General features: G+C 38.4%; 1 protein-coding gene across 8 annotated transcripts in view; it reads left to right on the top strand.

Moving 5' to 3' along the window:
- Pik3c2g (phosphatidylinositol-4-phosphate 3-kinase catalytic subunit type 2 gamma) overlaps positions 1-12,358 on the top strand; it is a 364,812-nt gene that overhangs the window by 121,694 nt on the left and 230,760 nt on the right. For all 8 annotated transcript variants that reach the window (XM_087904035.1, XM_087904037.1, XM_087904036.1 and 5 more), the window contains one exon: positions 2,201-2,331. In XM_087904035.1, coding sequence (XP_087760161.1) covers positions 2,201-2,331 — 131 coding nt within the window. The remainder of the gene's footprint in view (positions 1-2,200; positions 2,332-12,358) is intronic.

Raw genomic sequence — 12,358 nt, 5'->3', positions numbered from 1 at the left:
GGACCTAGAACCAGAGTTATGTCAAAGAATAGGTATGAGTCAGAGAGAAAGACATCAGACTGTCAGTTGGGGGAATGCAGCCCATAGTCTCTGCTCTCTGACAGAGAATGTCAAAGCATTAGACAAGTCTTTTTCCTCCTCTTTTCACTTCTGTGCACTCAAGGACTGCCCACTGTAGTTAGTCAGGTCCTCTTTTCTGGTTGTCCTTACAATATGAATAGTAAAGGATGCAGAGCAGCCACCCAGGGGCTTGATGAGTCACACAAAGTTATTCTTCAGGTAAATAACTGTAGACACATCCCAAGACGGGGGCAGGGAGCAGGAGCAGTGGACAGACGGAAGTGGATAGAATCCAGAGTGGAAACAAACAAGCAGATTACTACTTGACTTTTCTTGGGTCTCCTTGTCTTATTGCTTGTACTTGCCTGGAATCCATATGAAACTCCATCAGGGCATGTGCATATGTGCAGGAGCTTATGTGTGCACATGCGTGTAAGGGCCAGAGGCCAACCTTGGGCATTGTTTGGCAGTAGCTGCTCACTGGACTTTTTGAGATATGGTTTCTCATTGCCCTGAACCTCACCAATTGGGCTAGGATGACTAGCCAATATTTGCCCCAAGATCTGCCTGTCTCTGTCTCCCCACCCCGCCAAGCAACACACCACATTTCGAGAGAAAGCATGTTTGTCTGTCTGAAGCTGACTTCCTTAGCTTAGTGTGAGAAGCTGGGAAACCAGCTCAGGGCTAACATTCATGTACTCTTCCACCATCTTAAGGTCTTCAGTCTCCCTGCTAGTTCCTTCAGGCTGACATAAAGTTGTGCTAGTTCATTAGCTACTATTTCTTATCTTGTTGCTATTTAATTTTTGTTTTTTAGATAATTTCATGCATGAATACTATGTAGACATAATTTTCAGCCCTTATTATCCCCTACCAACTCATATTATAGTCCCCAAACTAAGGGCCTCTTCTTCCTCATCATTGTTACAAAAACAGAGGTGCACACACACACACACACACACACACACACACATACACACACACACGTACTCATTAAATGTGGCTCATTTGTGCATGTAGTATGGGTTTGACCACTTGGTATTTAGGAGACTCACCTCTGGTACCCAGTAAACTCTGGCCAAATAGAAAGTAGTGTGAACTACAGAGACTGCGTATGCTTTCATCTAAATCACAAAAATCATTGTTTCAAGATTCATCTTGGTAATATTAATATCATTTTGCCTTAGATTGTCTTATTTTTTCATGTTAAAGCCATAATTAATAAATGATAACAAAAATTATTATAAAATAATAATTACAATAGATATTATGGATTAATAGAATGAACTAACCAGTTTTTAATGTAAATTAATAAAAAAACTTAATAAAATAAACTGTATTTCAAGCTGTACCTCACACATACTAGAATGTTTCTATATTTTCTCCATGATACCCATCTAACCTAGTTCAGCTGATCATAATATGTTATATGAACTATTTTAACTTTAGAATGGAAAAAAATATTAACCTTAAGAAAAAATATGGAGCCCAAACTGTCCAGCTCACTGCCATAGTGCAGAAACATCCTGTTGTCATTTTTGTTGTTGTTGGTGGTGGTTTTAACTATTACTTTGTTTGCTATGATCAGATTATCGCTGAAGCAAGATTTAAATAAAAACATATGGACTTGGGATATAAGGGAAACAGGATTCTTGTCCTGTCAATAGATGGGACATCCAGACTCAAATCAAAAATATTGTTTGGTTACACAATGCGCATGGCAAACAGGGCTTAAAGGTGGGACATGGGAATATTGGCATCACTGTTTTCATAAGAAGTTCATGAAAAAGAAAATATGATTGTCTTCATATTTCTTTACATTATAACAGATACCTGGAAAGGTGAAGTGTAGAAAAAAATGCTCTAAAACTCCACAAAAGAGAAACATTCTGCTTCATGAAAAGATTATAGATTATTATTCTCATTCTAACACCACAGATAACTAATCTAGACCATATGTGCTAAATTATTAAACAACAACCCAAGCACTATTGAATTGTTCAAAAATTATGTTAAAACAATCAATACAAAATAGAAATTACTACTTCTTTCATTTCTACAAACCTCAAGTAAATGTTACAAAATTATCAATGTATTTGCATGCCTGTTTAGTACATAGAAAATTTCTTCTTCATTACAGATAGATTTTCCAGCTGCAGGGTGGGAGTACATGAAACCTGATTCTGAGGAGAACAGAACTGACGTTGAAGAACCACCAAGAGAGTGTTTAAAACATATCGCCAGACTATCCCAGAAGCAGACTCCTTTGCTGTGAGTGAGCCAGGCCTGAGAATGGCTCTCTGTTATGCTCTCGTTGACCACACTAGGAGCACTTGTGTTTTCTGAGGGAGCACCTGCAGTCTATACAATCCTCTCATTTCCCAAAGTCATGGTGCTAGATAATCAGTTAATGTGTACAAACTAAGAAATGATTTTGCCTTATCTCCAAAGTCTTTCTATGTGTTTTAGCAACTGTATCTTTAGATTAAGGAATGGTATGAAGTACTAAAGTACTAAAGGCAGAGACTTGTTAGTGAACAGCATCACATCTCAGAGAAAAACAGGGCTCGGTCATCATCCAATAAGTTCTGGGAAGCTGTTTTAGTAAGCAGGGAAAATTGGATTTAATTATCAAGGCAGATATTTAAAAGAACAGAAATAAGTCATCTCTAATAAACACTAAATCAGTGAATAAGAAATTCTTATACTGTGTCAACCAGCAATTCTCTAAATACAGCCAAAATCACTTGGAGGAACTACAAGATAATTAGTGGCCTTTATGCTTGCTACCTGGTAATGTCTGTGTCACAGCTCATCAGCTGTACTCATTAATAATAAGCCATAGGCATTAACTCAAGAAGGTGTACACATGTCCATATATCCATCTATATATGTACATAAATTGCTGGGACCACATTATGATAATATGTATAGTGAAGGGCACTTTATTTCAAGAAAAAGATCAACTTAGAAAGAAGAATTATATTTTTTGTGTGATCCCTGTAAACACAGTTTAAGAATGTGTTAAAGAATCAGTAAAAACTATAGCCCACAAGCAAGGGAGTCAATTTGATTTTCTAGGCAAGACCTTGGGATTTCTGCAAAGTGGAAGCAGTGGACTTTGGGAGTAGGGACTAGATCGGGAAGAGATAGAGATTCTCGGCTCAAAATACATGACTTTGGTTAGAATTTGGAACTGTATCACCAGATAAGCCAAAGAACTCAGGATAAGTCAATGGAGAAGACCAGGATTTAAGTTGATCACTGGGAAGACAATAGAGTCGTTTCTGATGAAGGCATCAGCGTGGTTGAGCCCAACTGTGAACGTTCAGTACAGACATGGTCCGTCTTGAGTCCTACCCTCTAGTTTCAGCCCATACCATCGTGAATTTCATTCAGTTCTAGCTGGTGAAGAGACCTCCTTCACAGACTCCCCCTATGATGGTCCCTCTTCCCCCCTGAGACTCCAATTGGACATTTCATTTTCTGAATTATTTTTTTCTAAATTTTCTGCATGATTAAATCATATAAAAGTTGTCACTGAAATGCCGTCTGTCACAGGGGACCTTCTTTGACCACCTCACCCAATAAAATCTTTCTCTCTGTAACCACACTTACTAGTCTGTCATCATCAGGTTTATTCATGTGTTTATGTCTTCTCTCCTCACTCATTTGCAAGGACTAGGGGAACAAGGAATTATCAACCCTGGGTTTGCTGTGTTGCTGTGTTTTATTTATTGCTATGTTTCCAATTCTAGCCACTGTTTTTCCTCTACAGTGTGTACCCCATAAAACCTGAGGAGTCCTGTAACATGAGGGCCGGCTTGTTGGGGTATCTGTTCCCACCCGGTACCCCAAGTCACAAAGCCGGCAAGTCACAAAGAATATCAACCACACAGAGTCCTCATGTAGTATTTGCCCCCCAATGCTACTGTTTTAGAGAGGATGGAAGAGTCTCATGGTCCTAAAAGACAAATACTGGCTATCTCTTTCCTTGTCGTTTCCACCTTCACCGCATGAAGCCTTATTACTGCTTTTTCCAACACACAAAACGTTACATTTAAAAAGTGTGCCACTTAAGAACATTGCTCAATGTGTTGCTGTAACAAGAGATTTTAAATATGAAAAAGGTGACAGTGTTACAAAATTTTAAACATATTTAAACAAAAAAGGCCACACCTAGCAGATAACTAGATATATTCATTTAAATATCAGGAATTTGTGTTTATAAATTAATCCCAAGTTCTTGGTGTTTAATTTTACTTTTAATGAGTTTTTTATTTATAACCTTTGTTTATTTTGAGAAGTTAATCATGTGCAATGAAACTGGATCTACCTATATTTCCCTCTTCCAGCTCTCTCCAATCCCTCTAAGCTGTTCTCCTCCCAACTCTGTGTGTGTGTGTGTGTGTGTGTGTGTGTGTGTGTGTGTGTATAATGATTGATTGAGTCTGATTAGCATTGCCCATGTGTACATGAGTGTGGAACCATACACTGGAGCAGGAGAAAAATGTCAGTAGCTGCATTCTGAAAAAGGAATGTGTAGAGAGGAGCTGCGGGCAGGCCTGCTTTTCATCCTGCCCGGCTCCTGCACAGCTAGCTTAGCCCCAGAAATAATAACACACAAGTTATATTCATTTAAACACTGCCTGGCTCATTATCCCTAGAGAGTTAGTTACTGACTAACTCTCACATCTTGATTAACCCATTTCTAATAATCTGTGTGGCACCACAAGGTGGTGGCTTACCGGAAAAGATTCAGCATGTCTGACCTGGTGGCTGGCTCCATGGTGTCTGCCTCATTTCCCTTCTTCCCAGCATTGTGTACTGTTTACTCCGCCTACCTTATTTTCTGTCCTATCAAAGGGCCAAGGCAGTCTCTTTATTAACCAATGAGAATAACACATAGAAGGCCCACCTACATCATTTCCCCTTTTTCTATTTAAACAAAAAAGAAAGGCTTTCACTTTAACATAGTAAAATTACATATAACAAAACAGTAAGAATTACAGTTACAATATTTATATCTATTTTATCTTTATCATAATAATGGAAAACTACAACTATAACTAACCATTCTTCAACTCCATCAAAGACTCCAGAAGGATATAATATTACCTAAGTAAACAAGAAGTAAGCAACTTCCAAAACTCTAGAAATGACAGAGACATCTCGCTGCCTGGACAGTCACCCAGAGTTCCTCTGTATCCTTGGGGCATCCATCTTCGGCCTTCAGGCCCATTATATCGAGAGACATTTCCAAGAAGCAGGAAATTTCAAAGGCAGTTCAGTCACTAGCTACTGTGTCCTGCAGAATGTCTTGCAGACTCTTTCATGAAACAGGAACCCCGAAAGATCATCTTACCTTTAGGAAAGTTCAGCAGTCCTCTCTTTGCGGGTTCTCTATGTCCAGTTTATACAACAGTCCAGGCAAGAGCAGTGTCTTGCCCAAATGGCTAACCAACTCCATAAGGAGCCTCTTCGATGCCCATCTTCCTCTTGAAGTAGATTGGTGCTGCCAGGAGCAGACATGTCTCATTGCCATGAAAAGCCCTAAGTTATTAAAACATTAAAAGCCATGTTCTGTAGTCTTTGAAATATATGAAGAATGCCTATCTGAAATATATCTATATACATCTAGAAAATCAAACTAACATTACTACAAGCTTGACTATTATCAATGATTATCCATTAACAACCTATATTTTTAATTATACATTGCATTTTTAATGAACTACATAATCACAATACATCAATCAAGATCAGAAATATATATACAAATAACAAAATTGACCTTAAAATCCATAACAAAGAAAATTATTCATATCTATACCATATCCCCCATTAAATGTAAAAGAACATTTATAAACAATATCTGGGAATATGGACGTAGTTATTTCTCTCCAAACTTCTTCCTGCTGAATAGGGGTGCTGTTAATCAGGTCTTTCACAGTAAACCTGTTTGCTAGCTTCATCTCAGTTGACAGTTGAATGAAGTAATTTTTTGAGGGTGTTCACAGCAACCTTTCAGGAGGGCGTGGTCTTTCATACCATATTGGGATAGAAGCAATCCACAGGGTCTCATCCTCTGTGAAAACAAAAGAAGAATCTCCTTTCCAAAGTATCATATCCTTAGATCCAAATTCTGAAGTCAAGGTATTTTCAAAATATCTATCTTGGATTAGTTCAGCAGCATTTATAAACAAATATCTTTTAGCAGCTGTTGCTCCTTCCTCAGCATTGAAACAATTCAAAGAGAGCAGAATAACACACAGTATCAAGATTCTCTGTGTATTTTCCATCTTTATGTGGCTTTATATTAACCTCTATGTCTTTTATTTTTACTTTTACTTTTTAAGACAGGTTCTCTGTATATCTTTGTCCTGGAATAACTCTGTAGACCAGGCTGTTCTTGAACTCACAGAGATCCACCTGTCTCTGCCTCCCCAGTGCTAGGATTAAAGGCACATGCTGCCACACCTTGAACTCACAGAGATCTGTCTCTGCCTCCCAGGCATTGGATTTAAAGGTGTGTGCTACCAGACCTTGAAGTCACAGAGGTCAACTACCTCTGTCCCTTAAAGTCTCAGAGGTCAACGTACCTCTGCCTCCCAGGCATTGGGATTAAAGGTGTGTACCACCACACCCTATTTCTCCCTTTCTTTCTTTTTTATTTTTAATGACTTTAACCTTCAGTCTGCATATATTTTTAACACATAGTAAACCATTTAGAGGTTTTCTTCGTCTTTGAACCTCTACTGTATCTCTCTCTCTTTTTCTGACCACATGAGTCTTTAATGGGTAAGACTAAAGCCATGGCTTTGACAGTTAGATCCAGCCCATTCCTTAGCTTTCCAGCCTCATGGCTGAGATACCAGCCAGAGCTGTGTTCACTGCCACAACTCTATGGTGTTTCAACGTCCTTGCCAGCAAGCAAGCTGCAGCATTCTGATCACGGACTACAGTCAGTCGGACCACCTGCCTGAAAGTCAGAGTTTGCCCTGGCAGGATGGTCCAGAAAGCCAGCATTTTAAAGTGGTGCAGCTTTTTTCCTACTATGGCTGAAAACCGAAAAGCATGCATTCAGCTTTTCATCAACACCATTTAAGTGTTTCGTGGCAGGACCTTTTAAAAGAGCTGCAAGGTTTTGCAGCTAAAGCTGAGTCAGGAAGCCTCTCTTAGATGAGAGTGTTTGCTTGCCTCTAGCAAGCAGAGCAGACCTGAGAAATTGCTGCTACCAACAAAACATGCTTTACTCTATTCTTTCCCAAACTTTCTCAGGCTTTCTGTGGATTCAGATATCCACGTGGGTGCCATCTGTAGAGAGGAGCTGTGGGCAGGCCTGCTTTTCATCCTGCCCGGCTCCTGCACAGCTAGCTTAGCCCCAGAAATGATAACACACAAGTTATATTCATTTAAACACTGCCTGGCCCATTATCCCTAGAGAGTTAGTTACTGACTAACTCTCACATCTTGATTAACCCATTTCTAATAATCTGTGTAGCACCACGAGGTGGTTGTTTACCGAAAAAGATTCAGCATGTCTGACCTGGTGGTTGGCTCCATGGCATCTGCCTCATTTCCCTTCTTCCCAGCATTGTGTACTGTTTACTCCGCCTACCTTATCTTCTGTCCTATCAAAGGGCCAAGGCAGTCTCTTTATTAACCAATGAGAATAACACATAGAAGGCCCACCTACATCAGGAATGAGTCATACTCTGGTGTGCACTTCTAATTGCTCCTCACTTGGGGTGTGGTATGGAGAGAATCTCCCCATCTTTGCCAAGATTTTGGCTAGCTTGAGCTTGTGAGGGTCTTGTGCAGTAATCATGGCTGCTTTGCATTCAGGAATACAACAGCCATGTGATGTCCAGAAAACTTCACAGCCTGACACTCCATCCTTAACTCTTACATTATTTTAGGCTCCTCTCTCTGATGGTCCCTGAGGTGGTGACAGTGGTTGATAAAGACGTTCTACTGAGGGCTGAATAATTCCTCTCTTTTTCTGAGTGCAGTTCATGGCACCTGTGTATGTGTCAGGGTGCTCACAACTGAAAACACCTCCTGCTCCATGAATTCCAGTTTCCGTGTGTGTGTGTGTGTGTGTGTGTGTGTGTGTGTGTAAACTCACACCAACATACACATAAAAAAATCGCTAATTTAAAGACATACATTTTAACAGTTAATTAACTACCCCAATTGAATTCTACTTGTCTTTCTTCTTCAGATTTTGTTTATGTTAATGTATACATTAAAGAAGCAACATTTCCTTCTGTTTCACTTAAATATAATTATTCATGTGCTGTGTAGCAGAGACTCACTCTGGACTGTGGGGAGAGATGGATGACAGCCTTCAGTGTGCGGCGTTTACAAATAGCATTCAGTTTAGTGACTAAATCACTTAGTGTTTCATCATTTGTCTGGTGAATTAATTATCCCTTCTTTCAAATTAGCCACATATAATCAGAGTCAGGAAATTCAGACTCAAGATGCACTGCAAAGGTTCTTGTGATATTTGTAAAAACAGAAAAGAAAATAAAAAGCTTCATATCAATCAATAAAGTAATTCCCTATATGTGGGAAGCTGAAGGTTAAAATACATAAGAAAAGTTCATTTTGAAATTAGTGGATATGTCTGCTTTAGCACGAATTGTACGAGGGACCAGATGGTTCTTGGGGACTTGCAGAATTTAACACAAGCAAAATGCACAGGAAGCAACCATGTTTTCAGACATGAATTTCTTTAAGCTTAGAGATGAAAAAAATTTTTAAATACTGTATGGTCTGGTTATTTTTACAGAAAATGGTGGGGATCAGAGCTTAATGATGACAAGTATCCAGAAACGTCAGAACACAGGGTTGACAGAGCGAAGGTAGACAGGTGGACAGCTGGACATCTGCACTGGAGCAATTAGTTACTATTTAAAACCAGGTATTCTTCCAAGGCCTACAAGGAGGAGAGGGATGAATGTGAACTTCAGACATTGAGCAAAACTGAAGAAGAGAAATTCTGATCATGAAGACATACCAGAAGTTTGGTAAATGAACCAGAGAAATATATGCCAGGAATCCGTCTATTGTAGGCTATAGACAGGTGCTGTTCTGAACCTGACCTAATATATCATAAATACAAATCTCAAAAGGTTCAGACTGTATTGCCTAAAATTAAACCTCCTAGTGGACACATTGGTTGGTTCATTCCATAGGAAAGCAATAGGAGGACGCTCTGAGCAGTGTGGGACTCCTAGTATCTAATAGCTCTTAACTAGAAAATGATCTTGGGTATTATCTAGCATGTAATCAATTATTAAAAAGATAACTGATCATTAGAAAAACATAGCTACAGGTTATATTGGAGTAATAGTTAATTTAAATAATTTTAGAGATTTAAAAAGCAGATGATTTCAATACAGCAACTCTAAAGAAAAAAATAGGCGAATTTCACAAATCCAATGTTTAAAGTTAATCCATAGATAGACATATCAGAAAGAAATGTGAAAATAAGTTAGAGACTTCCATTCTCTGACTATATATACATTTAAAAATTGATGTAAAAGATAACAATGACTTAAAAATAGGCAAAGCAAAAGAATTCAGGGTAGAATACATGACCTGGAACACCAGTTATAAGGCTGATGTGTGTACCACAAAGATACAAAGAAGATTAATGAAGAAAGAAGTTTCTATAAATGGCTGCTCTTATGCAGTCGGAGACAAGAATGACATGGGAAGAAGGATAAGATAAAACTTCTGTGCCTGTCCTCAACCACAGGCAGAAATTATATTAGGATGATCTTCTAAATGGGAAATCTAACACTAAAAGGCTTTCTTAGAATTACTAGGACAGACAGAGAGGAAACACAGAAAAAGATGTTCAGAGAGAGAGAGAGAGAGAGAGAGAGAGAGAGAGAGAGAGAGAGAAACAGAGACAGACAGACAAGCAAAGACAGAAATAAACAGAGGTTAAGTTAAAGTTTAAAACTATTTATTGAAAGACATTAATCCAGATATAACATTCAGAAAAACATTCTGGGAAAATGTGTGCAAGACATTTATATAACAAAACTGTTGTTTTCAGTGTAGGTGAAAACTCAAAGGAATCTAAATAATCTAACCAAAAGTTGTCACAAGAAAAGCAGATGTTTCATAAAAGATACAGGACACAGCTTAAGAAAAATTACCTATAATCTAAGTAAATGGAAAATTTGAACCAATATCAGCAAGTATAAAATACAGCACCAAAAAAACAAACAAAACCAATTAACAATTGATTTGAACATGGTAAAAACTGAAACTCTCACGATCTCCACATAAACACGTGAAATTTTAAAGGCACCTCTGAAAATGGACTCTCCTGCTGTGGGACAATGATTATTGTACCCTGTAAAGACTTATCACATGTATCAGTTTAATAAAACACTGACTGGCCAACAGCCAGGCAGAAAGTATAAACAGAACAGGACAGTGAGAATAGGAGAATGCTGGGAAGAGGAAAGACTCAGTCTGTAGTCGTCACCCAGATGCAGAGGAAGCAAGATGAGAATGTCTCACTGATAAAAGGTACCAAGCCACATGGCTAGCACAGACAAGAATAATGGGTTAATGTTAAGAGTTAACAAGAAGACTGAGCTATTAGTCCAATTAGTTTATAATTTAAAACCTCTGTATGTGTCTTTGGGATTGAACGGCTACAGGACCAGGTAGGACATAAACCTCTGTCAACAAAATTGACACCAAAGTGGACAACTAAGTCCACTTAAAACCTGAGAGAGTTTCAGAAGGAATTCTATACACAAAAAGAACAGAGTTAAGCATGGCTTCTTGGTTGTAGCATTCTCTCAGGTGGGCTCTGTTTTCTAGAGGCAAACACATGTCATTTAAGAGAGGCTTCCTGAGTCAGCTTTAGCTACAAAAACCCTGTAACCCTTTTAAGAGACTCTGTCACAAATTGCTTAAAAGGTGTTTTAAGCCATCAGCTTGCTTCTTAGTGGTGACAGGGACCTTGAAACTCCATAGAGTTATGACAATAAACATGGTTTCTACCAGTCCCTACACCATGAAGCTAGACTCTCAGAAAGTCAAGAAATGGAGTGGATCCAGCCGTCAAAGTCACAGCTTTAAACCTAACCATATTGCTTAGGAAATTAAAGACTCATGTGGTCAGAAAAAGAGAGATATACAGTAAAGATATATTCAGATAAAAAAAAACCCTCTAAATGATTTAGTGTGCATATAAAAAATATCTGTAGGCTTAGGAAAGGAAAGAAAAAGAATAAAGTCCTTAAAAAAAGAAAGTGAGAGAGAGAGTAGTTGGATGTAGTGTTACACAACTTTAATGCCAGCACTTGGGAGGCAGAGACAGGGGGACCTCTGTGAGTTCAAAGACAGCCTGGTCTACAGAGTGAGTTCCAAGACAGCCAAAGATAGACAGAGAAACCTAGTCTCAAAAAGTCAAAAATTAAAAATAAAAATAGAAGAAATAGAATTTAAAATAAAACCTTTTAAAGATGGAAAATGCACAGAGAATCCGGATACCATGTATTATCGTGTTGTCTTCTAATTGTTTGAGGGAAGAGAAATAGCTGCTGAAAGAAGTTTGATTATAAATGCTGCTAGATTAATCCAACATATATGTTTCGAACGTGCCTTGACTTCAAAATTTAAGTCAAAAGATATGTTGTTTGGAGACGAGGTTTTGCTTTTGTTTCCACAGGAAATGAGAGGCTGTGAATTCATTCTGGGTTAAGAAAAATCAAGTTTAATCAGGGAAGAGCCCCTGACAAATCTCTGATAGGAGAGGATGGCCCAGATGTTTCAATATTTCAGAGGACCTCTGTTGGAGTTTCCTCTGAGTTCTACATCTAGAAAAGCCTCAAGACTGTTGGTTGAGACAATCAAGCCTCACAGAATATTTCAGTCAGGACTTGACCATGATCCTAAATTTTCTTTAGGTCTCCATAAAATTATCAGTGCCCCCAGTCAGCAGGAAATAGCCTAAAAACCTATGCCCAAATTCCTAAAAAATGGATTATTGATATTTTTCTCTGTTTATAGTGTTGGTTACAAGTTGTTATGGATAACGGTCAGGAAAAAAACTAAACAAAAAAATTAGATTCAAAGTTTTGTTTTGAATAAAAGGGGGGAAGTGATGTGAGACAATTGTCTTGTACCCTGTAAAGATTTATCACTTGTATTAATTTAGTAAAACACTGACTGGTCAGCAGTCAGGCAGGAAATAGAGGCGGGACAACCAGAATAGAAGAATGCTGGGAAGAGGAAAGGCTCAGTCTGTAGTCAT

Source organism: Myodes glareolus, chromosome 3 (assembly GCF_982192425.1).
Source record: "Myodes glareolus chromosome 3, mMyoGla1.1, whole genome shotgun sequence".
In the NCBI taxonomy this organism is placed as follows: Eukaryota; Metazoa; Chordata; class Mammalia; order Rodentia; family Cricetidae; genus Myodes; species Myodes glareolus.
The sequence above is the reverse complement of the archived record's forward strand: the minus strand, read 5'-3'. Positions and strand labels throughout refer to the sequence as shown.